The following is a 17,811-nucleotide window of genomic DNA, read 5'->3' on the forward strand; positions in this document are numbered from 1 at the left end:
CTAGTGAGATTTTGCACATTCAGGCAAGTTGTGGGGGTTACAGATAGTGTGACATGAACCCAATATCCCGGTTGAGAAGAACACACCTGTAAACTCAACACTCTGATCAAGACTTTTGATCCGGACCTTCAGAACAACCTCCGTGCTCTCATCCCACGTACTCCCCGCATTGGAGATCTCTACTGCCTCCTGAAGATACACAAGGCAAACACACCCGGCCGTCCCATCGTATCGGGCAATGAGACCCTGTGCAAGAACCTCTCCGGCTACGTCGAGGGCATCCTGAAACCCATTGTACAAAGAACGCCCAACTTTTGTCGCGACACTACAGACTTCCTACAGAAACTCAGCACACATGGAGCAGTTGAACCAGGACCACTCCTCGTCACAATGGATGTCTCGGCACTCTACACCAGCATCCCCCACGATGATGGCATTGCTGCAACTGCCTCAGTACTCAATGCCGACAACTGCCAGTTTCCAGATGCAATTTTACAACTCATCCACTTCATCCTGGACCACAATGTCTTCACCTTCAACGACCAGTTCTTCATCCAGACACACGGAACAGCCATGGGGACCAAATTCGCACCTCAATGTGCCAACATCTTCATGCACATGTTCGAACGAGACTTCTTCACCGCACAGGACCTTCAACCGATGCTATACACTAGATACATCGTTGACATTTTCTTCCTTTGGACTCATGGTGAACAATCACAAACAACTATATGGTGACATCAACAAGTTCCATCCCACCATCAGACTCACCATGGACTACTCTCTGGAATCGGTTGCATTCTTGGACACACGCATCTCCATTAGGGATGGTCACCTCAGCACCTCACTGTACCGCAAGCCCACGGATAACCTCACAATGCTCCACTTCTCCAGCTTCCACCCTAAACACGTTAAAGAAGCCATCCCCTACGGACAAGCCCTCCGTATACACAGGATCTGCTCAGATGAGGATCATCGCAACAGACACCTCCAGATGCTGAAAGAAGCCCTCATAAGAACAGGATATGGCACTCGACTCATCGATCGACAGTTGCGACGCGCCACAGCGAGAAACCACACCGACCTCCACAGTAGACAAACACGGGACACAGTGGACAGAGTACCCTTCGTTGTCCAGTACTTCCCCAGAGCAGAGAAGCTATGACATCTCCTCCGGAGCCTTCAACATGTCAGTGATGAAGACGAACATCTCGCCAAGGCCATCCCCACACCCCTACTTCTTGCCTTCAAACAACCGCACAACCTCAAACAGACCATTGTCTGCAGCAAACTACCCAGCCTTCAGGAGGAGTGACCACGGCACCACACAACCCTGCCACAGCAACCTCTGCAAGACGTGCCGGATCATCAACACGGATGCCATCATATCACGCGAGAACACCATCCACCAGGTACACGGTACATACTCTTGCAACTCGGCCAACGTTGTCTACCTGTAACGCTGCAGGAAAGGATGTCCCGAGGCATGGTACATTGGGGAAACCATGCAGACGCTACGACAACGGATGAATGAACACCGCTCAACAATCACCAGGCAAGACTGTTCTCTTCCTGTTGGGGAGCACTTCAGCGGTCACGGGCATTCAGCCTCTGATCTCTGGGTAAGCGTTCTCCAAGGCGGCCTTCACGACACACGACAGCGCAGAGTCGCTGAGCAGAGACTGATAGCCAGGTTCTGCACACATGAGGACAGCCTCAACCGGGATATTGGGTTCATGTCACACTATCTGTAACCCCCACAACTTGCCTGGATGTGCAAAATCTCACTAACTGTCCTGTCTGGAGACAATACACATCTCTTTAACCTGTGCTTAACGCTCTCTCCACTCACATTGTCTGTACCTTTAAGACTTGATTAGCTGTAAAGACTCACATTCCAATCATTATTCATGTAAATTGAGTTTGTGGCTTTGTGCCCTGTTTGTGATCAGAACTCCCACCCACCTGATGAAGGAACAGCCTGTTCCGAAAGCTAGTGGCTTTTGCTCCCAAATAAACCTGTTGGACTGTAACCTGGTGTTGTTAGACTTCTTTGTGTGTTTACCCCAGTCCAACGCTGGCATCTCCACATCATGGACACCACTGGACACAGGCTTCCAGTCAGAAAAACACCCCTCGACCATTGCCCTCTGCTTCCTACCACTCAGCCAATTCTGGATTAGCCAAATTTTCTTGGACCCTATGAGCTCTTACCTTTGCCATCAGTCTCCCATGTGGGACTTTATCAAATGCCTCACACAGGTCCAAGTAGATTACATCAAATGCATTGACTTCATCCACACACCTGATCACCTCTTCGAAAAATTCAATCAAGTTGGTCAGACATGATCTCCCTTAACAAAACCATGCTGACTGTTCTTGATTAATCCTCATCTCCCCAAACGCAGGCTAATTCTGTTTCTCAGAATTGCTTCGAATAGTGCCTCCACCACTGAGGTTAGACTGACTGGCCTGTAGTTTCCTGGTTTATCCCTTCCTCCTTTCTTGAATAATGGTACCATATTTGCTGTCCTCCAGCCCTCCGGCACTTCTCCCGTGGCCAGAGTTAAAATTGAAAATTGCCAGCACCCCTGCTATTTCCTCCTTCTCCTCATCAACAGCCTGGGATACATTTCACCTGAACCTGAAGATTTACCTACTTTTAAACCTGGCAGACCACTCAGAACCTCCTCTCTATCTATGTTAATTTCTTTAACTGTATCACAGTCCTTCTCCTTGATTTCTATACATCATCTTGCTCACTGCTGAACATCGACACATTGACCGGAAAATCCCACCCTCGTTTGCCCCAAAACCAGAAAATCCGATCCGAGGTCAATGGACCTTTGCATGGTCCACCCTACTCCAGCCGCTCCTATGGCAGGCCGGACAGGAAAATTCCCCCATAGTATTCAATTAGAACCCTACCTGTGTCCACACACAAATTATCACTGTGATCCTTAATGGATCCTAGTCTTTTCCTAGTTATCCTTTTACCCTTACTGTTCTTGTAAAACAACTTAGGTTTTACCTGTCAGTATCCTTTCATGTCCCCTTTTTGTTCTAATTCCTTTTAAAATTCCTTCTTGCATATTCTATACTCCTCTAGGACTTCTACTGTTTTGAACCCTCGATGCCTGCCATAATCTTCCCTTTTTTTCTTCATCCAATGTAGTACATCCCTTGATATCCAGGGTTCACTAGATTTGTTGGTTCAAGCCTTTTTCTTTATTGGAACATGTTGGTCCTGTACTCTCCCTATTTTCTTCTTGAATGTGTCCCACTGTTCTGTCACAGATTTACCTAAAAGTGTCTGCTCCCAGTCCACTCTGGCCAAATAATTTCTGGTCTTATTGAAATCAGCCTTCCCCCGGTTTAGAACTTGGGAGTTTTGGCCCAAGGATACCAATAATGTACACAATACTCCAAATGTGGTCTCACCAATGCCAGTACAACTGAAGCATACCTCTATTACGTTCAAGAATTCGCCGACACCTCGTGATCTGGTACAAGTGTATTCGGAGTTCCTTCTCTTTCTTACATGATGTTACCAGTCTTCTTCTGTTCTCTCTCTTAGTCATTATTATACATTATTTCAGAGAAGACCCATTCACATTCATTGGTTAATTAAACACATTTGCAGATGTGGCCAACACTAATTGATTCTGACCTCTGATCATGCACTGTACATGTACGTGCTGGTCTCAGCATGTTGTAATATTGTAACATGTCCCAGCACAAGTAAAACCTGAGACCTCAGCAGGATTTATCCCGTGAGAAAATGTTAGTACAAATACACTGTAGAAAATGTTATAAAAATTAAGATAAAATAAAACAGTTAACTTCCCACACCTCCCTACTTTTGTAATCAATTTTCCTCACAACAAAGATGTATAAGATGTTGAGAGGTATTGATAGAGTGGATTCTTAGAGGCTTTTACCGAGGGCTGAAATGGTTGTCACGAGAGGCCACAGGTTTAGGGTGCTGGGGAGTAGATATAGAGGAGATGTTAGGGGTAAGGTTTTCACTCAGAGGGTGGAGTGCGTGGAATCGGCTGCCAGTAGTGGTGGTGGAAGCGGATTCGATTGAGTCTTTTAAGAGACTTTTGGATAGGTTCATGGAGGTTAATAAGATAGAGGGTTATAGATGAGCCTAGAAGGTAAGGAAATTGTTCGGCGCAACTTGTGGGCCGAAGGGCCTGTTTGTGCTGTAGCTTTTCTATGTTCTAAACGATAATATTCTTTTATTTACCTAATTACTTGCTGTACCTATATATAAACCTTTTATGATTCATGCACTCGGGCACCCGATCACTCAGCACCTCAGAGTTCTGTAAACTCTCAACATTTTCGATAATGAGTTTCTTTTTATTCTTCCTGCAAAAATGGACAATTTCACATTTGCCCACCTTATAACCCATTTGCCAGATTTTTGCCCTACTCACTTAACCTATGTCCCTTTGTTGCCTCCTTATGTCCTCCTCACTATTTACTTTCCTACCTTTGTGGCATTTATTTAGCAACCACACCTTCAGTTCCTTCATCCAAGGCATTTATATAAAAGGTTGAGGCCCCAGCACTGATCCCTGTGGCACAACAGTTGTCACATCCTGCCAACCAGAAAAAGACCCATTTATGCCAACTCTGTTTCCTGTTAGTCCATCTTCAATCCATGCCAATATGTTACCCCCTACATCACGAGCTTTTGTTTTATGAATAATCTTTGATGTGGCACGTTATCAAATGCCTTCTGGAAATCTAAGTACAATACAGCCACTGGTTTCCCTTTATTCACAGCATGTGATACTTCAAAGAATGACAGTAAGTTGTTAAACACGATTTCCCTTTCACAAAACCATGTGGACTCTGCTTGATTGCCTTGAATTTTTTAATAAGTGCCCTGCTATAACATCTTCAATAATGGCTCCTAAACTTTTCCCTGTGACAGATTTTAGGCTACTGGTACAGATCCCATTTTCCCCAGTACTGGTAGCAATGCTTCATGAACCAGAACCTATTTATATCTTACCTGAGTTTTGAAGAAAATCAATCAATTGGAAATGTTAACTCTATTCCTCCAGAGATGCTGCCAGATCAACTGGGTACTCCCAACATTGTTTTCATTCCTCTAGACTCTAATACTAGGTAGCAACCCACTAGCCCCGTGGGTCGATTGCTCTAACTGGCTCCCTCTTCCTTTGTGGTCTTAGTCCCATCTGGGGGCCTTGTACAGGAAACGATTCATGTATATTTAAGGCCTGCCCTGACTGCTGGGGACCAAAGGAATTTTAGTTTATAATTCAGAGTGTAAATGAGACCTTGATTTAATACCACTTCTATTTTATTAATATATTGGTTTGAATAAGCCATGGGAGAACATTGCTGTAGTGCCAGAGAGCACTACAAAGACAATGTTGAACAAGTGGCACTAGGCAATTTTGAAATGGTCCTGGTTAAGGCAACATTTATCCTTTAACCAGTCCTATCAATTTATAAACGCATCATTAATCTAATTTACTATGTGAATATAAATTGTGTTTGATTGTACAATGATGGTGAAGTACACTTCAAAAATAATTCACTCATTGTAAAGTGCTTTGGGACAGCCGGAGGATGTACTGGATAAATACTTCTGCTTCCATTATAACTTCCATTTGTTAATAATTTAAGTTTCATTAACGTACACTGAGGGAGAACTTAGCATGGCCAATTCACCTAATCTGCACATCTTTGGATTGTGGGAGGAAACCGGAGCACCTGGAGGAAACCCATGCAGACGTGGGGAGAGTGTGCAAACTCCATACAGACCATGCCCATTTCCAGTATTATTTTATACTTTATCTTTCCATATATTGATCCAATTCTTATTTTAAAATATATAACCTCTAACTCAATAATCACCTTGTTGAAATATTCCATTTTTAATAATCCTCAGTACATGTTCTCCATCTACTGATTCCTGATCTATATGGTTGTGATACAAAAATTGGTTCAGCTGGATACTAACAGAAACTGACTTTTGCACCCAATGTTTGATCCATTAGAATTCCATACAAGTGAGTGAACCAGCTGCATACATTGGGATTCCCGGTCTGGCTCAGAAATGCATCTCTGCAGAATTACAGAAGCTCCACCGAACAGTTGGCTTTGAAAGCGGGTTTGATCTTTGAAAAAAAAAGGCTCAATTGTCACCAAAATTCATTTATAAACAAGAAAAAATAACATTTAACAAGTATTAAACAGAAATGAATTCTCTAGGAAACAATATGCAGTCAATGTAAAACAAAGAGTATTCACATTATGAATTGTCAAAACAACCTGTATGCATATTTCTATGAGATGCCAATGGAAATGTCACTACACTATTTTTGACTCTCCACACCAACTAACTGTTCCTTTTCCCTAAACAATAATAAGGATACAACCAAGCTTATATGGAGGCCTGGGGCTTACAGCACATCACAGCTTACTCCAGGAGATCTAGGAGACTGCACAAAGCCTACCTCAGCTTGCAACTTAAAATCAACCCAGGCCCCATAATTTGGCTAAACTGCCTGAGCCTGCAGGGCTGTATGTACAGAATGGGTGCTAAGAAGTGCAGATTCCATTAATTTCCTATGCATTTTTCATGCATGTAATTTTTAAAAACTCCCCAACTACCCTTTCTTCCACCATTGAAAACTGCTCTCATTTGTAACATACTTGGAACACCATAAAATCACTTGAATGAACTGATATTGTTATCCAATAAAGTCAGCTTACTTATTGGCTCCATGATATAGAAGGTGCTTTTGACAGTAAAGGCACAATCAGGAACTCTGCATGGAGGTCCTGAAATTTCTTAAATATTGACATCTTCAGCATGCAGTTCTTGCAGAGTGCAAAATAAAATATATTAAATGTAAATTATTCCTCTTAATAGATAAAATGACCTATTTCTATCTGAACACACACATACAAAGCTGACATGAGTGATGCATTTAAAACAAATCTATTTTTGCTCCTTGAGGTATTACACTTGGTAAGCTTCCCTTGTTTTCTATTTTTCTGTTTTCTTCTTCGTCAACCTGGCCTCACACATGGCAGCTAAGTTGCCAGGTAGCAATGTTGGCAGTGACTTGGCAAACACTTGGTGTGAACAGCTGTCAAAGGTACTAGGGATTGCCTAGCTGAGACAATCCTGCAAATGTTCCATTCTTCTTTGCTCTGCCATGTCACAGATCCCACTGTGCACATTGTTGCTGAACAGACAGGGACTTGAACTAGAATCTTACTCCATGGCATCAAGCATCAATATTTTGAAATATTGTCCATTCTAGTATATTGGATATGAAAGCAGTGCACAATCTTAAAATATAGACTGTTGACAGATCCTGGTTACAAAGATTGAAAATTGTTAATAACCTTTGTGGACATCACTACATATCAAACAAAATGCACTCTTCATCAACAATCACCATTACCATAATTAAAAACTCCACAAGGAGATGAAATAATGTATCTAAACAGCTTGACGGTAGCTAGTTCACAGTTTCAAACTAGATTCAACGGTAGTTGGATTCAGTTTAATTTTTTTGTGTGGCAAATTTAGTTTCCATTTAGGCATCAGGATTCTACTACTGGGAATGGAACAGTTTTTCGCTTTTCTATTCAATGTAAACATCAAGATTTTCCAAGTCAGGTGCGTTATGGGTTACATGTGGAGTAAAGTTCCCACCATACCCACCAATCAAGCACACTGAGGCAAGGCAAAGTTCCCAGTACTGTACACCACAGACAAAATAACAAAGAATTAAAATTCCACAATATTTAATAAAACTGGAGGCAGCTGAGTTTTTTTTTAAAAATGGAGAATCTACAACATTATAAAGACCCCCATAATTTATAAATGTTGCGCCATTGTCGTGGGACAGATAAATAAACCCGAAATATACTCCAGAGGCTTGGAAACTCAACAGCCAAATCATACCAGAATCGTTGCTCAAATACAATGACTTTCATTCCCCTTGAATGGCAGGTGGAGATGATAAGTAAACACTGCTACATTTGTAATTGTGATGTTCCTGAAGGTTTTCTTGCAGGCCCACAATCTGGGTCCTTGCACAAGACAGCAAAAAAACACACAGAAAATGCTTGTGCAAAACAATTGTAGGAATTGTATCATCTGCTAGTCATCCAAACAGTTTCACTCAAGATAAATAAACTGTTTCAAGCAAGTCCCCTTTCTGTTTCCCAGCTTCTTGGTTGACGTTGATACAGTTTTTGCCTACAGAGGTCGATCATAATCTGGGCTTGATCTGAATTGGTTTCCCTGCAAGAGAAAAGAAAGGTGATTAATAGCAACAGAATTATAGGAGTTATAGCAAACAGTGAAACTATCTGGCTCATTACATCTGTGTTAGAACGAGCTCTTCAAGTGGTTTCAGCTAATCTATTTCCACTTCCTTGCCCATTTCCAGTATTATTTTATACTTTCTCTTTCCATATATTGATCCAATTCTTATTTTAAAATATATAACCTCTAACTCAATAATCACCTTGTTGAGATATTCCATTTCTCAGTATATGCTCACTTCTACTGATTCCTAATATATATATGGTTGTGATACGAAAATTAGTTCAGCTGGATTCCAATAGAAACTGACCTTTGCACCCAATGTCAACCAAACCTCAAAGTTAAACTACAATTTTTTTTCTCATTTGTTCTTTCAATGTGGATGTTGCTGGGTAGACCAGCATTTATTGCCCATTCCCAATTCCCTGACAAAGGCAGTGGTGAACCGCCTTCTTGAGCTACTGCAGTCCATGTGGTGTAGGTACACTCACAATACAGTTAGGGAGGGACTTTCAGGATTTTGATTTGGCAAAGGTGATGATATAGTTCCAAGGCAGGATGGTGAGTGATCTGAGGGAAACTTTCAAGTGGTGGGGGTCCCATCGATCTGCCCTCTTTGTGCTTCTAGGTCAGGTTTGTCTGACCCACAGCCCCACTGTGGGACCTGATGGTTGAAATGCCGCTAAGAAGGGTCAGTGAGTTTGAAGTTTTCTGCAGGGGACTGCTCCTCCAATCACAGTACGTTTCTCTCCCATGTTTGCTGCTGATGGGCTCACTATTGAAGGTGTATGAGTGTGTGCTGTCGAAGGAGGTGTGGCCAACTGCTGCAGTTCATCTCATAATGTGGAGATGCCGGCGTTGGACTGGGGTAAACACAGTAAGAAGTTTAACAACACCAGGTTAAAGTCCAACAGGTTTATTTGGTAGCAAAAGCCACACAAGCTTTCGAAGCTCTAACTAGAGCAAATTAGAGCTTCGAAAGCTTGTGTGGCTTTTGCTACCAAATAAACCTGTTGGACTTTAACCTGATGTTGTTAAACTTCTTACTGTGTTCATCTCATAGACAGGGCACGCTACATCTATAATAATGGAGAGAGTGAATGCTTAAGATGGTGAATATGGTGTCAATCAAGTGGCTGTTTTGTTCTGGATGGTGACAAGCTTCTAGTGTGTAGTTGGAGTTGCACTCAAAGCAAAGCAGAGAGTACATCAAATTCCTGACTTGTACATGGCTTTGGGGAGGCAGAAGGTGAGTTACTTGCCATTGAATTCCCAACCTTTCAATTGCTCTTGTAGCCACAGTATTTACATGGCTTGTTCAGATACATTTCAAGTCAATGGTAATTCACAGAATATTGATGGTGGGGAACTCAGTGATGGTAATAGCTTTTAATGTCAAGACTAGATGGTTAGGTTCTCCCTTGTTGGAGGTGGTTATTGCCTTGCATTTGCATGACAATCATCATTTATCTGCCCAAGATTATATGTTGTCCAGACCCTGCTGATTGAGGGCCTGATCTTTTTCAAAACCTGAGGAGTTGCAAATGCCGCTGAACATTGTGAAATCATGAAGAAACATCCTCAACTTGGACTTTATGATGGAGGGAAGGTCATTTATGAAGCAACTGAAAATAGTTAGGCCTAAGACAGTACTCTGAGGAACTCCTGCAGTCATATCCTCGGACAGAGATTATTGGCCTCTGACGATTACAACCATTTTCCTTTGTGTTAGGTTTGATTCTAACTAATGGCGAGTTCCCACCTGTTCCCATGGATTTCACAATTCTGTTCACAATGTGTGTCGAGAATTTGGACTTTGGGATAAAAACCGCCATCTAAATTTGTGGAGGACACCAAATTGAGGGGATCAATGAAGGAGGGCTGCAACAAATTACAGCTTGCAGAACAGGCAAACAATTGGCAACTGAAGTCCAATACAGATAAATGTGAGATGGTACATTTTGGTGTAAGAATAGGGAAGTCACTTGTTACTTGGGAGATGCAAGCATGGAGGAACAAAGACATCTCACAGTACCGATCGTACAATCACTAAAGATTGCACCATAGGTTAGCAAAGCCAAAAATTAAGCAAAGCACTAGGTTTTATTTCTACAGGGATAAAACTGTAAAGTAGGAAAGTTCCAGTCACATTATAAAAAGCATATAGAGGAACCAGAGAGGGTGCAGAATTACAATGATGATACCAGAAAAGTGCAGGTATATGTATGAGGAAATAATTGACAGGCCGGGTCTCTTCTCTTGAAAAAAAGACTGAGGGTGTGACCTAACAGGAGGACTATAAAATTATGAAAGGTTTCAATAGAGCGGATACTATTTTTCCCTTATAGGGAAAAGCACAACCAGAGGCCATCATATAGTCACCAAGAAATCCAATTGGGAATAGAGAAGAAAACTCTTTACCCAAAGAATGGTGACAATGTGGAAGGAGCAGCTGAAGTGAATAGCATAGATGTGTTTAAAGCAATCCTAGAAGTCAACCATATCGGGGAGAAAGGAATAGAGGATTACAATGATAAACTTGGATAAGGAAAGAGGAGGTTTGAGTTTACTATAAATTCTGTCTTGGACTGGTTGGGCTGAAAGCCATGTTTCTGTGTTATATATGCTATGCAGACTTTCCCTTTCACTTTGCTGATGATTGAGAGCAAACTAATGGGGTGGTAATTGATTGGATTGGATTTGTCCTGCTGCATAGGAATATCTTGTCGAAGGGCATGCTAGTTCCAGAGTACAATTCTTCAGTCGTGCTGCCGGGATACCGCTTATGCTGTATCAAGTGCCATCAGCCGTTTCTTGATATCACATGTAGTGAATCAAATTGAACAAAGATTGGCATCTATGTTGGTGGGGGCCTCTGATGGAGACAGAGATGGATCATCCACTTAGCACTTCTGGCTGAAGATGGTTGCAAGTGCTTCAGCTTGGTCCTTTTTTCAACATGCTGGGTTTCCCATCATTGAGGACAAGATATTTTCAGAGCCTCCTCTTCAGTTTAATTGTCCATCAACACCTATGACTGGATGTGGGAGGATTGCAGAGCGATTCAATAGTTATGGGACTGCTTCACCCTGTCTACAACATGCTGATGCTGCTGTTTAGCATGCATGTAGTCGTGTATTGCAGTTCCACGAGGATGGCATTTCACTTTGGGTATGTCTGAAGGTGCTCCTGGGATCCTCCCCTAAACTCATTGAATAGAGCTGGTCCCTGGTTTGCTGGTAAAGTCAGTGTGAGGGACATGCTGAGCCATGAGGTCACAGATTGCGGCTGAGTACAATTCTGCTGCTGATTGCTCACAGCGCCTTGGATGCCCGGTTTTAGTCAGCTGGATCTGTTCTGAATCTATCCCATTTAGCAGACTGCTAGTGCCACACATGATGGAGGGTGTCCTTGATGGACTTCATCTCCAAAAGGACTTGCAGTCGTCGCTCCTTGCAATTCTGTCAAAGAACAGTTGTATCTGTGGAAGATAAACTGGTGAGGACAAGGTCAAGTTGCTTGCCAAGCAGTTTCCTTCAGTGCTATAAATGAGTCTAAGATTGCGTCACTACAAGTCTACATCAAGTTAATAAGAGTTGGGGTGGCGATAGGATGGCATGCTTCAACAAAGGCAGCCCATTTGAGTTCACAGTTTCCCACTAGAAGGAAACTGGGGCCACTCCTGTTAAGGTTTAGGACACTAGGGCTGGAATATTTGCAAGTTGGAAGGGCTCTGTGCCTTGGCCAAACCCAGCACCCACGGTTTCAGCTTGGGATGGAGGAGATGATGGCAGGGTGGCAGAACGTATTTCACACATTTCTGAATCACGGAGGTGGTAGGACACATAAATGTGCAGCTGCCTTCAAAGAGAAGCAGTGGGTTTCTGGAACACTACTTGTGGGCTTTACAAATTCCTACAGGAATCTTTTGGAGAAGGAAGATGCCCTTTCAGAAGAGGTCAGGTACCTTTTTTGGGAGATGTCAGGTATCATTTTGGTATTGTGGACAGTGGACATGACTTGTGTATAAAAAGTGGATAAGATCTGTGGAACTGTCAAGTTCTTTAAATCATCTGCCCTTTGAATGTTGGAAAAAAAAGTCAACCTGCAGTTGAAAAAAATGGTGCTTGAAAATTCAATTGATGCTTGATGACTGACATAAGCCTGTGTTGCTATGAGTTGGCATAGGGGCTATAAAGAGCCATAGGGCTGAGTGAGACATCATAGGTTGAAATGTATGGGACATGAGGAGTGAGGAGGACGAGGGGGGGGGTGAGGGGTGATGGCTAGAGCATTGTTTTTGTTGTACTATTGTTACTGTGACAAAGTCCCAGAGCACTGATGTGTACCATTTAAACAGTTGACCTCTACACTGTTTTCAAGGTGGCAGGCTCCACTCCAGTTAGCACCTGCACCCTGGAACGATCTGGTTGTTCAGAGCAGTTTTCCCAAGTCCTGTCTCCAGATTCAGAGAGTTTCCTGACTCTGTATACCTGGAGCAAAGATTCAGGCCGAAGACTGCCTAGAATCATAGAAACTAGAAGCAGGAATAGGAAATTTGGCCCTTCGAGCTTGCTACGACATTCATCTTGATCATGGCTGATAATCGAATTCAATATCCTGATCCTCCTCTTCCTTCCATATCCCTTGATCCCTTTAGCCCCAAGAGCTATATCTAATTTCTTCTTGAAATCAGACAACATTTCAGCCTCAACTACATTCTGTGGTAATGAATTCCACACATTCATCGCCCTCTGGGTGAAGAAATTTCTTCTCACCTCATTGCTAAAAGGTTTACCCCTTATCCTCAAACTATGACCCCTAATTCTGGACTCCCCCACCATTGGGAACATTCTTTCTGAATCTACCCTGTCTAACCCTGTTAGAATTTTAAGTTTCTATGAGATTCCTTCTCACTCTTCTAAACTCCAGTGAATATAATCCTAATCAACATAGTCTCTCCTCATATGACAGACCTGCCATCCCAGGAATCAGCCTGGTAAACCTTCGCTGTACTCCCTCTATAGCAAGAACATCCTTCCTCAGATAAGGACACCAATACTCCAGGTGTGGCCTCACCAACGCCCTATAAATTGCAGCAAAACATCCCTATCCCTATACTCAAATCCTCTCACTATGAAGGCCACCATACCATTTCTGTCTGTCTTTCCTAAACACTGAACAGCACTCAATGTTTTGTTCCCATCCTTCCTCACCTTGAAGCCACATCTGCATAATGCCAACTATATCCTTTATATACTTAACTATACTTCTTTACATCTACCTCTGCAACTAATTCATCCATTTTGTTTCGAATGTTCTGAGCATTCAGATACAAAACCTTAAGGTGGGCACTTTTAATGTTTCTTTTCCCTTTCCTACTATTTTTTTTACTCTGACCTTATCTGACTCTGGCCCTTGATTTCACCTATCACTTTCCTTATTCTTTTTACCGTCTTTTCCTCTTGTTCTTAATTCCCCCTGCTCTGAATCTAAACACCCCAATAGCAGTATTGGCAGATGCATCAATTGGTGAGAAACATAGTTAGATTTATTAGTCACAAGTAGGCTTACATTGACACTACAATGAAGTTACTGTGAAAATCCCCTAGTCGCCACATACCAGCGTCTGTTCGGGTACACTGAGGGAGAATTTAGCATGGCTATTGCACCTCATCAGAATGTCTTTTGGACTGTGGGAGGAAACTGGAGCATCCGGAGGAAACCCACGCAGACACAGAGAGAACCTGCAGACTCTGCACAGACAGTGACCCCAGCCGGGAATCAAACCTGGGTCCCTAGTGCTGTTAGGCAGCAGTATAACAGATCACAGGAAATGTGCTTAGCTGTCTATTGTCTGTCATGGTAGAGCAGCTTTGCAGTAAAAGCTTATGAGAGAAGCAAGTGTGTAAGAATATCAACCAGGATCATAAAATCCCTACAGTGCAGAAGAGGCCATTCGGCCCATCGGGTCTGCACCCGCCTCTCTGATGGAGTATCTTCCCAGACCCTCTCCCCTGCCCTACTGTCGTAACCCCACACATTTACCATGACCAATCCATCCAACCTACACATCTTGGGATACTAAGGGGAAATTTAGATTGTTCAATCCACCAAACCTGTACATCTTTGCACTGTGGGAGGAAACTGGAGCACCCGGAGCAAACCCATGCAGACAGGGAGAGAATGTGCAAACTCCACACAGTCACCAAAGGCCTGAATTGAACCCGGGTCCCTGTGAGGCAGCAGTACTAACCACTGTGCCACCACACTGGGTGTTTGGGAGAAGATGACATTTGAGTTATGGCTGTTATATTTTCCTCACCTGTCACTCACTACTGAAGGATAAAAGACAGGCTTACATTCATGCACCATCTTCCATGATAGTAGAACATCCCAATATACTTTGCAGTCTACTAATCATTGTTGTCAATTACCAAACATGCAGCCAATTTACACAGCAAGTATCTATTAACAGTAACAAAATAAACAAGGTGCTTTAATGATGTTAGCTGAGGAATAAATATTAGCCAGGGAATTGAGAGAATGCCCCTCTGTACTAATAATGCCATGGGTTCCTTTACATCCACCATGAGGCAGTGGATTCTCGGTTTAGCTTCTCATCAAAGACAGCAGCTCTAACAGGCCACACTCCTTTGGTGCTGCGCTGAGATGTCAGACTATATCTCTGGAATGGGATTTGAGCCCACAAGCTTCTGAATCACAGGCGACGGTGCTAGCCCAGAACCATTAGTGACACTTCGATGAGAATGCAGTTGCTGCCAGTTGAACTATGCTCCAGCATAATTCAGTAGCTTCAGGGAGAAAATTGAGAACCTAAAAAAGCACTACATATAAAACACCGCACTCCAGAGTAATTGGAAGGAAATCAGCACCAATAGCAATTACCATTAAAAACATTTAATTTGACACACGGTTGGAATTTCCTTACATGGACTCTGAGTGCTATCAGCTAGCTCAGCATAGCATTGAAGTGCCATAATTCTGTGTTTGCAATTCCCTGCACTTCCATTAAGCAATATTAGAAATCTGTTACACAGATGTAGGGACTTCGTAGGTAGCGGCTTACAAAATTCTGTGTATGCCTTTGCTGTCTCCTACCCTCCCACCCATTCCTTGGCTATGATTTAATGTGTTGCGGGTGAGGCCTTGGATTGCCTGCCCACCCTTGTGCCAATTGAGAATCTTAGGTGGCCAATTTAGTCGCCACTTAAGAACCATTTTACATCCAGTTGTATTTTTTCAGCCAGCAGAACGAAATTGGTGCTGGGCAGGAAGCCTGGCCCATATGCCTTCTTGGGATCCAATAGGAGAGGGGGAGTTGGGTGCTTCCTTGGAGGCACTCTTTCCGATCATAGGTCAAACGTACCCTCTACCCCTTCCTAAAAGTCTGTCCACCGCTTGTCCAACCTCCACCAGCCTGTTCAGCCTGTTTTAAGTCCCTCTGCTCGAGGTCTTATCTTGGTCTTGCCGAGACCAAACTAGTGAATCCAGGACAAAAATTAGAAAATTATGGGCCAGTAAATGAAAGTCAGCATGGATATTCCAAGGTAAATCTTGATTAACTAACCTGTTGTGCATGCTGCTGGGACCACAGAGTTGCCAATTAATCAGACTGGCCATCGCCCTTGGAGGTAGGACTTCCTCCACACGCAGGACTGGAGGGCCCAACTCAAACCTCAGAGCGTTAAGTGGCTACGAGGCATCCTTCTGGAGCATGGGCAAGTTTTATGTGTGACTTTGTCAGCGGCAGGGTGGAAAAACCTGATACTCATGAAATCCTGCCCTCGGAGTTAATTTGTACCTGCAATTTCAACCGCTTGTATGTATTGTGAAGTTTGTTACTATTCTCCACATTGTTTATAATTTTTGAGTTTTGTATCACCTGCAAACTTTGAAGCCATGCTAATTACACCAACTCCAACTCAATAACATTGATCAAAAAGACTAATGTTCCTGGTACAGACGCTTGGGAACAGCACTGCATGCCTCCCTCCAGTCTGAAAACGAGCATTCACCACCACTCTTCCCCCGCTGTTCCTTACCCAACCCTGTATGCGTGCTGCCAATGTCCCTTTAATTCCATGTCTATTATGTAGCATTTTGTCAAATTACTTTTGAAAGTTCATCCGAATGACATGGACTGTACTAATGCCATTAATTCTCTTGGTACTTAATCAATGATTATGTTAAACCCAATTTGCCTTGAATAACTCCACGTGCACTTATTCGCGCATAAACTTTTTCAAATACGAATTAATTTTGTCCTGGATTGCCTTTAAGTTTCCCCACTGCGAAGATTAGGTCTGTAGTTGCCAGGTTGATCTCATTTGAGCAGGGCTGTCACATTTGCAACCCTCCTCATAACGAAGGAGGCTGGTGGTCTGCAGGCGCAAATAGGCACATGGGAATACGGACATGGAATGTCTTGGGAGCCCTTTAAAAATCGATTCTTGGATTCCTGACCCTACTCCTGGGCTGACTGATTTTTGGGAGTACCTTTAAAGGGTGCAAGCTTGTTCCTGTCAAAAGATTGCATCCAGCACTACCGACCTGGCCGGCTCCATTGAGATGCATAAAAATGTCCTACTCCTTTACAATTTTTTATGGAGTCAGGCCAGGTTTTTAAAGAGTCGTGGTTTATGGCCCTTAAAAGGAGTCATGAGGAAACCTTTTAAAAGATAAGTTCAAAAGGTCCTTCTCATGCACCCAATACCAGATCATTCCCTCCCATACACCTCCCATAACCCATATGTTCCTATGTCAAGCTATGTTCTTCTACCTACTCTCTATGGCACCTCATATCCCCAATCTCAAACTCTACACTTCCACCCACCCACTATGGCTCCTCATGCTCCCTAAGCTAAGCTTTGGCACTTCCATGCCCACTAACGTACTATACACTGCATAGAACCAATAAATCCTATATTGACAGTCGGATATATAAAAAAAATTAAACAAGTAATTAATTTGTAACTTTCTACTTTGTTATAAAGTCTTTCCACTAGAAGGCAATAAAAGGCAATCATCCACATCCTTTAAAGCATCAATAACAAAAACCACAAGCCCTTGAAACCATTTAACCTTGTGTAAATAAATATTGTGACACTGACTGCAGAGATCAGACAGCCTGAGCCGTCAATCAAGCAATGTTTCCCCCATTTCAACAAGAGTAATGATTGTCTGTGTTCTCAGCCAATTACACATAATGATAGCTGGGGACAATACATGCACAAATCATTGAAGGCAGCAGAGCAGTTTAAGAGAAAGCTAAACATGCATATGGGATTTATGGCTTTATGAACAGAGGCACGGAGTACAAAAATAAGGTAGTTATGAACCACCTTTATAAAACATTGTTTGGAGAATTGTATCCAAGTCTGTGCATTGCACTTTAGGAAGGATGTGAAGGAATGAGAAAGGGTATTGTGGTCAGGTGACCCATCACCTCCAGG

The 17,811-nt window shown here is 42.8% G+C and overlaps 1 protein-coding gene across 1 annotated transcript in view; it reads right to left on the reverse strand.

Moving 5' to 3' along the window:
- Positions 1–5,824: 5,824 nt before the first annotated feature.
- The window catches only part of zc3h3 (zinc finger CCCH-type containing 3), a 248,604-nt gene continuing 236,617 nt past the window's right edge, over positions 5,825–17,811 (reverse strand). The window contains exon 12 of the mRNA XM_078215840.1: positions 5,825–8,311. Within this exon, the coding sequence (XP_078071966.1) occupies positions 8,280–8,311 (32 nt within the window). The 3' untranslated portion in view covers positions 5,825–8,279. The remainder of the gene's footprint in view (positions 8,312–17,811) is intronic.

Source organism: Mustelus asterias, chromosome 7, assembly GCF_964213995.1.
Source record: "Mustelus asterias chromosome 7, sMusAst1.hap1.1, whole genome shotgun sequence".
NCBI classification, from domain to species: Eukaryota; Metazoa; Chordata; class Chondrichthyes; order Carcharhiniformes; family Triakidae; genus Mustelus; species Mustelus asterias.